This window comes from Gracilinanus agilis, chromosome 5 (assembly GCF_016433145.1).
Source record: "Gracilinanus agilis isolate LMUSP501 chromosome 5, AgileGrace, whole genome shotgun sequence".
Taxonomy (NCBI): Eukaryota; Metazoa; Chordata; class Mammalia; order Didelphimorphia; family Didelphidae; genus Gracilinanus; species Gracilinanus agilis.
In genome coordinates this window covers 282,532,341-282,543,356 of record NC_058134.1, presented here as the reverse complement: position 1 = coordinate 282,543,356, position 11,016 = coordinate 282,532,341, and the positions used below count along the sequence as shown (strand labels likewise).

Here is an 11,016-nt window from a genome sequence, read left to right as displayed (position 1 = left end):
CTATTAAGGAAAGCATCTTGGCTTTTGAATCAAGAACAAAACATAATGATTGTTATGCATTCAGAGTTCCCTTCTCCGGGCTCCTCCTTCCCTTGTCCCCTCTTAGACTCTAAAATCCTCCCAACAAGGATCCTCTCCTCTTCCATCTCAGGGACTTTATCTTCAAGGTCTTCTCCCTTCTGTCTCTGCCTCCCTTCTCATAGGAACCTGCCACCCCTATGACAAGCAGTCACAGCTCCATGATGGGGCCTGGCCCCACGGAGAGCTCGTCCCTGAAGCTCTTTGGTGACTTGGATGACTTCCATAACTGGACAGAACTGCTACATTTCTTCAACCACACCTTTTCTGAGTGTGAGGTCGAGCTCAATGAAAACGTCAAGCGTGTGGTCCTCTTTGTGCTCTACTTGGGCATCTTTGTGGTGGGCTTAGTGGAGAACCTGCTAGTGATTTACATCAACTGGAGAAGCCTGGGCCGGGGTCGGCTGCTCAATCTCTATGTCTTCAACATGGCCGTGGCTGACTTGGGGATCATCCTGTCCCTGCCCATATGGATGCTGGAGGTCACCCTGGACTATACCTGGCTGTGGGGCAGCTTCTTCTGCCGCTTCACACACTACTTTTATTTTGCCAACATGTATAGCAGCATCTTTTTCCTGACGTGCCTCAGCATCGATCGCTATGTCACGCTCACCTCCTCCTCGCCCTTCTGGCAGCAGCATCAACACTGGGTGAGGAAGGGGGTCTGTGCGGCTATCTGGGTCTTTTCTGCCCTCATCCCCCTGCCAGAAATCGCTCACATCCGTCTGGTGGAAGCCGGTGAGCCAATGTGCCTCTTCTTGGCACCATTTGAGACGTATAGTGAGTGGGCGCTGGCCGTGACCCTCTCCACCATCGTCCTGGGCTTCTTACTGCCCTTTCCGCTGATGGTCATCTTTAACGGACTCACTGTTTACCGGCTCTATCGGGTGGGTCGGCCAGAGGCTCGGCGCCACTGCCTGCTGGTTTGTGCCTACGTGGCTGTCTTTGTGGTCTGCTGGGTGCCTTACCACCTAACCCTACTGCTGCTCACCTTACATGGCGACCATATCTACCTCCACTGCTACTTGGTTCACATCCTCTACTTCTTCTACGATGTTATTGACTGTTTGTCTATGCTGCACTGTGTTGCTAACCCCATCCTATACAACTTTCTCAGTCCCAGCTTCCGTAGCCACCTGATGGGGGCTGTGGTCCATTATATTCCCAAGGAAAAGGCCCGAAAAGGCAGGGGTTCTTCCTCCTCTTCCAGTACTAAGCATTCCATTGTCATTACTAAGGAGGAAGCCCAAAACAACTAGATGGGACCCTTTCTCCCTGCTGGCTCCTTCTGCCCTCATGTCAGCCTACACTTTCAGGCATGTGCCTCATCCGCCCTCTTTAACTCTAAACATCTCAGCTCTCCCCATCCCTCAATCTGATATGCCCAACCCTGGCTGATTCCCGTTTCAGGCTTTCTTGCTGAGGAGTGAAAGAGTTATCCAGACTTAAAAGGAATAAAACAAACAAACAAACAAACAAAAAAGGGAAAAGGAAGAACTTAAAGGAAAGAGATGGGGGGTATTTATGTACAGTGATTAGCAGAAAGTGCTTCTAGCATATGCTGAAGTGGAGGACAGGTCCATAGAATTGTTAGGACCATTTGTCCAATTCAATTGATCTCTCTGTGGGTTCAGAATCGGGTAAAATTCTTCAGATCTGCAACTATATAGGCAGGGAGAAGGGAACCTAAGTGAGAATCATCTGGATCCCTGACTCTGCAATAACTGGCACTTCAAAGGAGTGGGGGAAGGAGTAAAGGCCAGGGAGATGGGAAGAGACTTGACAAAGGAAGCTGGAAGCACACCATCAATCACCCTGACCAGAAGAAGGACAAACCTGGCAGTAATATCAAACTTTTATTTGTGCATCTAGATTAAATTCATTGAATTATCCTGTATCTGAGGACAGGATGCCAGAGGCCAAGGAGCTGGGAGGCCACAAGCAGGATATCCCCAAGGCCTCAGTGTTTTGAACTGAGCTTATATATCTTTAGTGTAAGGATAAGTAAGGCAGAGGTAGGGGAGACAAGAATGAGGAAGCTGCCTACAAGTCTGGAGTCTGATGCAAATGCTATGAAGCTATATCAAGATTATACTTCTCCCTCCAATACTGTTGGAAATAGTTCAGCTTGATCTTCATTACTTGCCAGTCCTCCTCTGCCATAGATCAGAAAAGTTCACTATTGTGACCCATAGGCCAGTTATATCATTTAAATTCTGTTCTCCCTTTTAAGACAAATGTACAAATGTTTTATTTTTCTGTGTACATATATCAACAACTTACCTACTCAGCTTAGGGAAGGTCAAGTTAATCTGAGTAATTTTATCAGTATTAATGAAAGGTTTTTAAGCTAACCAGAAGTATCAGACTAAGTCTCTGCTGCCTTTGGCAAATCCTGGCTTTACAATTCTCCCCGGGGGAAGTGAACAATTGTGAATTTAATATCTGGCACATACTACCTAACCACCTATTCACCCTGATTAAAGCAATCAGAAGAATGTTTCTTCCAGGAGTTTGTAACCTGAAGTCCATAAGCTTGTTTTCCAAAGTACTTTGATAAATGTGTTTCAATGTAATTGATTTCCTTTGTGACTGTATTTTGTTTTATGCTTTTTAAAAACATTATTCTGAGAAGCGGTCCAGAAGTTTCACTAGATTGTCAAAGAGGTCCATAACCCAAAAGAAGGCTAAGAATCTGTGATCTAGAATAACCATCCTTATACTTTGGTTTTGTGTGCTTTCTTTCTAGAAGGCTGAACCCATTCACCAGATGTATTAAAACCTGTATCCCAATGTGATTAGATGTAGCTAAGAGTCCTCCTGGAAGGATGGTTGGTAATCTGTAGCCAAGACTTCATGGTAAATCTCCTTAGTGCTTGCCAGGCCAATCTCTGAAATATTCTTTAGCTATAGGCCAAATGTTCAGGGTTGGTCAAATTTCTAGGAAAAGACTTTTTTTTTCTTAGTATCAGTTTTAAGACAGATGAGTGGCAAGGGCCAGGCAATTAGGGTTAAGTGACTTGCCCAGGGCCACACAGCTAAGCTGAGGCCAGATTTGACCAAGTCCTCCTGATTCCAAGCTTGGCACTCTATCCACTGTACTACCTAGTTGGCCCTGAAAAGACTTAAAAAAAATCTTTTTTCCTATGTGAAAACCCAAAACCTGGTCCTTAGGAAAATGTCATTACTTCTCTAAGCTGGACTCTGGTTATTAGCTGTCCCAGTAAACACTTCTAAGTCCTAGACTGCTGGTCATTGCATCTTAGATTATCACATGGACCACTTCCCCCAAGACCTTGCAAATCTCAGAGTACCAATAATGTAGCAATTTGTTGTCACTGGGACTGCATAATTCATTGGGGGTATTGTTCCATTTAATGGAATAGCAGGGGATTAGGATTCATTTTATCTAGTTTTCTCCAGACCTGATCTCAAGTGCTCTGAGATGAACTTTAACATTGGAAGGAGGCTTGTCTCCTTGTTCCTGAAAATACATTTTTAACAGCCTCAGAATCAAACCTCTACTGCTCTCTAACTACTTTTGACATTCCTCTCCATTTAGTTCATATTACCTATACATTAGAAACTAAGTAATTATACGATACTAGTTTTCTCCCGGTCAACGTTTGACCTGGCTAACATGCAGCTAACTTTCTAGATACAAATGGGATGGTGAAAGATGTAATTAAGGATCCTTCCAGGGCAACACAGGTTCATTTATTTCTTTTCTCATTTGGTTAACATAATAAGTTCATCCTAATTCTGAACAGGAAATCCCAGAGACTGGAAAAGGAAACATGTGACTTGAAAGCACTTTGGCTTTTCATCTGGGAAAGTATGACTGTAGTGATGAGGTGCCCAGACCACAAAATCCAAGTTCAGAAGCATGTGAATATTCTCAAATATTAAGGGATGGACACAGGTACATCTCAAATTTCCTTTTTTTTTTATTCTAAATAAAAACCACACTTTGTGCTGAACAATGGAGTATAAAAGAATCAGATGTACAACGATTTTAGACATCTACTATCTGGGAAAAAAAGTTTACAAAATATACAAAACTTTACAGCAATAGATAGTAAACACTTAAATATTAGGAGGTCAGTACCTACAATTAATTTAATGAAAGGGGTTAGATGTCAATGACAACTCTTCTCTGCTTTATGAAAGAGCCTTAAGATATAGGAGCAAGGAAGGACAGGTAGGGAGAGGGAAGGATTTTAAGGAAACATCTAAATCAAAATTCAATTTCATTTTCATCCTGATGTTGACTTTAAAATGGGTGATCACGTGGAAACTAACACTGTGTTGCTATTTCCTATCTGTGCTCCTCTCAGTACAGGATTTAGGGACAGAGCTGAAGAGTTGTGTGTGTGTGTGTGTGGGGGGGGGTTCTATGCCATTTGAGATTCCTTGACCCCATCTGGAAAATTCAGTGTGTCCATCTACATAAATAACTTTAAATAACATTTTTCATTTCCAAAGCTGAGCAGCCCATGGAATAGGGAACCAGAGGCCCGGAGAAATGGCTGGGGGAGAATTTATCAGTAGCAAAAAATTGAGAAGGTACCTGGTACCACAAGCTTTTTCTCAAAGAGGATGCATTCACATTTCAGGAGAGAAAGTCAGGGAGAATGCTGACTTTCTTCCAAACCCTCCAGGGGCCTTTTTCTCCCAGAAAAGGGCCTGACTTGACTAGGCCTCTATTCCTAACCAGCTATGGGGACGGAGACTTCTTAAATTCCAAACCTAGAATCTGGGTTTGGCAAGACAGGGCTTAGGAAGAGGAACAGAGTAGACTCAAGGTCAAAGAGAGACTAGACAGCACATGAGGAGAGAATACTATGTTCCAAGGAGAAGAGGGGATAAAAAAGCCAAATGAATTAAAAAGCTATAAACCAGACTCCAAACAGAAAAAAAAATCTACTAGAGTATCCCTTGCTACAAGATTATAGTGTTATAATAGCCAGTTCAGAACAAGATGAGCTGGAAGGCAGAGAAAATAGAAAGCCCCAAACACAAAAGAAGAGGTCCAAGAATGAATATGGGAAAGCACAGAGCACAGGGATTTGGTTAAGAAGTCTCACTAGCTACTGGTGCTGCTACATGTCTGACTGGGACTGAGTACACATAAACACCACCCTTTTGGTAGGGAAGGACTGCTGCAGGGGTGGTTTTTCCTCCTAGCTTTAGGCCAGGAATAAGGGACTACAGTCTTTTGCTTAGTGTTTTAGGAAAAAAGCTTCTGGGATGTGTTTTTATTTGGTTTACTAAAAGAAAACAAAAACTTCACAGCTTCAGTTAAAATTCACAGACCACTCAGCACCCAAGCTCTTAGATACAAGGAAAGGGTTTTTCTAGCATGTCTCTTTGACTAGGCCCTAGTTAGTATTGCTTCTTCTAAATCCCACCATCTAAAAATCACTTACTTCCCAACTGCTGCTGGGGGTTGGAGGGGGAGGTAAAGAGAGAGGGGGGGGCATACCAGGGAGAGAAACTTACTCAGGGTAGACAAGTTTGGTGGATGCCTGACCAGCTCTAATTTTTACATCACATTAATCTCTTATATTTGTCATGATGAAGGGGAAGGGGGAAAAGGAAGGGCCTGCTAACAACAGGCACTATCAGTTCAATTTTCATTGTCAAGTTTATCAAGGAAGACTCCAACAGGTTGGTGGTAGATAGTAGAAACTGGACCTACAATGGCTTCTGTTCATGTCTCCTCACTACTATATCCCAATTGCCTTCACAGACACTATGGAGAAAGAGCGGTTCTATTTCTGAGTAAGATACTGCTTTTGCTGTTTCAGGGCTAGGAAAGGGGGCTCCATTTAAAAACAACAGCACCTTGAAGCAAAGAATCAGCAAGTCAGTCAATGGGGAACTTTGGCTTGCCCATCTTGCTCTAAATTAACAGGAAAATGACAACTTCCTAATTTGGAAGGGGTTCAAAGCTGTCCACCAAGAAATCACTGGCCCACTGAACCTAGTCTTCTGCCTTCTTTAAAACATTTCTTGGATAACTCTGCCTGGGGATTTGGGAAGAGAGATGAAAGAATTAGGAAGCTAACAAGTTTCCATTATTAGGGCGTTCTTTGTTCCCAGATTCCTTAGGTCAGGCCATTGTTGAAAATACTCTCTAGGATTATTATCCTAGTGAGGAATCTATTTGGGGAAAGGGAAATGATTCCCCTCTATTTGTGGGAGAAGGGCACATCTCAGTGTAGATTAGGCTAGGTTAAGACCTACTTGGCTTATTCTCTGTTGGGTCGTGCCCCTGTCACCAAAATCCCTGGATAGGAATTATTTCCTAGGCTGTGGCCACTCATTGCTGGGAACCTCATTTTCCTGAAATGTCATACAAAGCAGATGCTGGATGATCTGTATACAAAAATAATAAATATTAAAGTTTAAAAAAGGCTTTAAGAGTTAATTAAAATCACTTGCTTGTGAAATGGCACTGGGCGTTGCCAAGTTCACACAGGTGGCAGTGTGTGGGGCTGTGGCTGTGAACTCCCAGTGCATCTGCTCTGGGTGAGGTAGTATGAGTTACTGAGGGCAACTCTGGATGAGGGTGCTACCTTGTGAACATGCAAGATCAAGTTCAGAGGGATCCCTCCCTCCCTCCTTCTTTGGGCATGACCCTTTCATAAACAAAATAAAAAGAGGATCAGCCAGTTTCTGTGTGTGGACTAGTAGGTCCATCCAATAGTATCCTCTAGGGGTGATACAATGACAGGTCAAGATAAACTCCAGCAAGTAAAAGATGGGCTACTTTAGCACTACTTGCCTCCTGCCTGTGAGTACATGTAAAAAGAAAGAAACCCAAAAAAGTGTTACCTGATTAAAACAGGCAGTAAAGACTTACATCCCACCAACAAAATGCCAATATTATTCAGGTCCCATCAACTTGGAAGGACTTACAGGACAAAGCACCCTTTCACAATATGGTCTCTTTCCCATCTTAACTATGGGCCAAGACAATACACTTTTGGGCAGGAGACTGGGTGAAAATTAAGGCAAGGTTACTGCTGACAGAAATGTTACAACCTCTCCCCAGGGTGCCCAAGGTTCATTCTCTCATACCCTTAGATGGACAGAGGGGATTGGAGTAACAGATGTTTTATGTTAGGGTGGTTTGCTATCCCTGTCCCCTTGAGGACGTCCTGAAAGCCTTGGCTGGCCTGCCCTAAAACCATTTTTCTTTGGAAATGAGGAGGGAAGAAATCCACCTTACTGCCCACACCTACACCCAGATTTCAAATGGCTCTACAGGATAACTTGTTCTGGGCTAGGTATCACCATACTTAAATTTTCTGCCTTACTCCTTTTTCTAACCAAAGCTCTTGCTTCAATTCAAAGGTTCTTCCTTTTGTCCAACTGCTTTTAATGCTCGAAGGAACTTTGGGTAAGTCTGTGTGGCAGGCTAATACCACATCTTAAAGGCTAAAACTCAGAATTTGAGGTGGGATGTCCTGACTAGTTGGATTTTCTGAATGATCATATTTCTGAGATGATCCTCATAACTAGTTAATCCTGATGGAGGCCACAGAGCTGTGGTAATGCCTACAGTGAAACTAAAAAGCAGTTTGAAGACTTCTTCTCACCTCCCCTTTTCATTGAGGCTGTGGGTTGGATTCTTAGCAGCATAAAACCTAACAGTGAACTAAAACTAGAGAGTCTGGGGAGTAAGGACCTAGTTGAAATCAATTTCTGTCTCTTACTAGATCACAATCCCAGCTCCCTAAAGAACCAAAAACGTGACCTTTGTTGGCCACGAGCAGGTGTGGAGGTAAACATGGTAGGGTCATTGCTTCTCAAAAATGATTTCTCAGTTTGTGTGCTATTTCTTTCCTTTCTTCCTTTAACACAATGTGAATTGGAATTCCTAGCAAGGCAAAATGTAACTTCAGTCAGGGGCCAACAGGCCATTGGAAAAGCAACATCCTGGCTACTTTTTGGGACCAAGCCCTCAGGTCTAATGTAGCCCAATCAGCTGTCCAGGTTCTTCTCCGCCTCTTTGGAATGGATAATGTACATGAATGTCTGCTCAATGGTGAAGTCAGGTGGAAGGCTGCCCTTATGCACAGTTATGTGCTTGCTCATGAGATTGAGAGTAGAGCTGTAGTGGCCACAGACTGTACAGCGGTACATGAGGGCACCCGAGTGTGTCTTCAAATGGCATTTAATGGTTGAACGGCCACGGAAGAATTTATGGCACACCTTGCACTGGTAGGGCTTTTCTCCTGTGTGTATTCGCCGATGGTAGTTGAACTCACTTGTGTGGGCAAACCTCTTGCCGCACACCTTGCAACTATACTTGCTATTCCCAGACTGGCTCTGGAGGGCTAGTTCCTCATTCAGGAACTCATCTGATGGCAATTTCCGCTTCTGGAAAGCTGGATGCTGTAATCGATCTCCAAAACCAGGTCTGGAATCAAGGCTGCTGCCTCCACTACACTTGTGTTGGCTAACGTGGTATCGGTATGCAGCCTCTGACTTGAAGCTCTGGCTGCAGAAGTGGCAGTGGAAGAGCGTATCTTCCAGGCTCTGGTGAACAGCCATGTGCTTCTCTAAAAGGTGCCGGTCTACAAAGCTGTTGGCACAGACAGAGCATGAAAAGACAGAAATGCCCAGGTGAGAAAGTGTGTGCCACATGAGGCTGCAGAGACTGAGGTGACGCTGGTCACAAACACTACAGGCTTGGCCCTTCAAGTTTAAATGGTCTAGAATGTGGCCCCGGACCATGTGGAAATCTCTGACCAGCACCTTCCCACAAGCAGCACATTTGAGCTCTGGGCTAGTCCCCCCAACAAAAAGACCAAGCTTCCCAGGCAGTGGATCACTAGGATGAACAATAATATTGTTATCAAATACTCCATCCCTTCGGTGAAGGGTCAGCTGCCACTGGGTGAAGAATTTGGTTTCACACATATCACAGGAGAAGAGAAAAATGCCAATGTGAGACAGGACATGGGTAACCCTTGAGTTTCGGTCTTGGAAGTGGGTCTCACAGACCTTGCAGTTGCCTGTCAGCAGGTCTACATGGTCCCGAGCATGCTGCCGGATCAGCTGAATGTTGGGCTCCAGCACTTTCTTGCACACCTGGCAGGGCATGGCCTTACTCTCCCGGGTTTCGTTCTCTCCAAATGTTAACTCCTCCTCACTGTCGTCACTCAACTCTATCACTTCATCTGTTGGAACTAGGTCTTCTCCAGGATCTTCGAACTGCAGGTCATCTTCCCCAAGTTCCTCCAACTGCAGCTCATCCATTTGTCCAAAGCCCTGATCTTTGGAGTGGTCACTATTGCTTGGACAGGAGTTACTCCCAGTGGAGATATCCAAAGGGTTATCAGGGGAAAAGTAGCTATTTTTGACAAAGTCCCCATTGCTCTGAATTTTGAAAGGCTGGAAGGAGCTTGAGTTAGTTGATGTGCCTATACCGAGGGTTCCAAGGCCTGGCTGAGCTACCATACTAGTGACTGAAGAGAATGGGCCAGGGGCATCATGCTCTTCTGCCTTAGGTGGGGGTGGCTGGTGTAACAAAGGCAGACCATGGTTGTCACTGGAAGGATTCCTCTCCTCTTTATAGCTTAACCCAACATCACTGTGTAAGATGTAGTTCCTGTCAGGACCAAACTGGTCTCCAACACTCCGGAGTTCTCCAAGGGAATGAGCTGGTTCTGCTGAAGTGCTGCTTTGGGTGCTAGATCGGCCTTCACTGGAGCTGGTTGAGGGCTTAGTCACAACTGTGCTCTCCAGGTCAGGGAAAGTGGAGTGGCAAGCCCTAAGGAGGTCTTCCATGCCCAGACGCTCAGCTACCTCATAGATGACGCCCACATTAATCAAGTCAGTGAAGAGTTCTGACGTGTACACAAAGCTCAAGATTTTCTCAAAGTTGGCTGGAGTGATAAAGTCTACTACATAGGTCCTGGCAGCATCTAGCCCTGCATTCAGGAAAAGGTTCTGGAAGTAACCTGCTGCACAGGCAAGGACAGCCTTGTGAGCTGGGAATGAGCGGCTTCCTACCACAATGGTAACATCACACATGGTCTCTGAGAGCCTGCACTTGTTGAGCTCCTTCAGTAAATTGTTGGGGTGATTGGTGCTGTGTAGTTTGATCCTCATGCCCATTTTAGCAGATCCTATAAAGTTTCAACCTTATCAGCACCATTAATCAGTGGACAGGATGAGAAGATAGATGTCCAACCGTCTGCAGGGCAAAGGGCTCTGGAGAAGAAAACATCACAAATCAATCTCATCACTTCAAAGCCTCAGTGTGTTTAGAGTTTTGGCAGGGTGATGGAAGGGACTACATTATGCTATAGAGAAAAGGATGGTAGTTGTGACAAAAGAGTGCTACTTACCACGTCCAAAATCCAACAGTTGCTGGCAAATACATAGATTCTAGATTTGTCAAGGCAGGGACAGAGGGCTAGTCAAGCAAAGGGCAAAAATAGCCGTAGGTGGGCTTTGTCCCATAAGAAGCAGTCAAGAACATTTCTTCTAATACAGTATTTAATTTCACTCCCAAATCAGTAAGTTCAAATGTTCCTTATTTCATCCCATCTTCTCCTAAACAGTTTCTTTTATCTCCATAAACTATTTTCCCCCTAATATTACCTACTGCCTTCCAAACAATTCAGCACAACTCAAGAAAACTACAGGCCTTCCATCTCTTGGTTTTGTCTCACAGCTCTGTGTCTTCAGCCCTATTATCAGCTCCTACAATTTTCTGACTTCCTTCCATTCTCCCCACTTTTCTAAGCTTTTAACAACTACCCAAACTTCTCTTTTGCTTCCACCATCGGGCCACCGCACTTCTTGCCTTCTGTGATGTTAAAAGCCTTAAAGATCCACTATTAGGTAAAAGTCAAGCAAACAAGTCCAGCTTGGAGCTGGCCATTTAACACGATTTCTGGACCACGTCCTAGCGCC

The 11,016-nt window shown here is 44.4% G+C and overlaps 2 protein-coding genes across 2 annotated transcripts; one reads left to right on the top strand and one right to left on the bottom strand.

Moving 5' to 3' along the window:
• The first annotated feature begins 218 nt into the window (after positions 1 to 218).
• On the top strand, positions 219 to 2,604 carry GPR182 (G protein-coupled receptor 182). Its single transcript, XM_044678395.1, has one exon. It carries the CDS (start codon positions 219 to 221, stop codon positions 1,335 to 1,337), a length of 1,119 nt encoding a protein of 372 aa, XP_044534330.1. The 3' UTR covers positions 1,338 to 2,604.
• Positions 2,605 to 7,963: 5,359 nt separating this feature from the next.
• ZBTB39 (zinc finger and BTB domain containing 39) lies at positions 7,964 to 10,212 on the bottom strand. The gene has a single exon (XM_044679780.1). The coding sequence runs from the start codon at positions 10,210 to 10,212 to the stop codon at positions 8,071 to 8,073; it is 2,142 nt and encodes a 713-aa protein (XP_044535715.1). The 3' UTR covers positions 7,964 to 8,070.
• Positions 10,213 to 11,016: the final 804 nt, after the last annotated feature.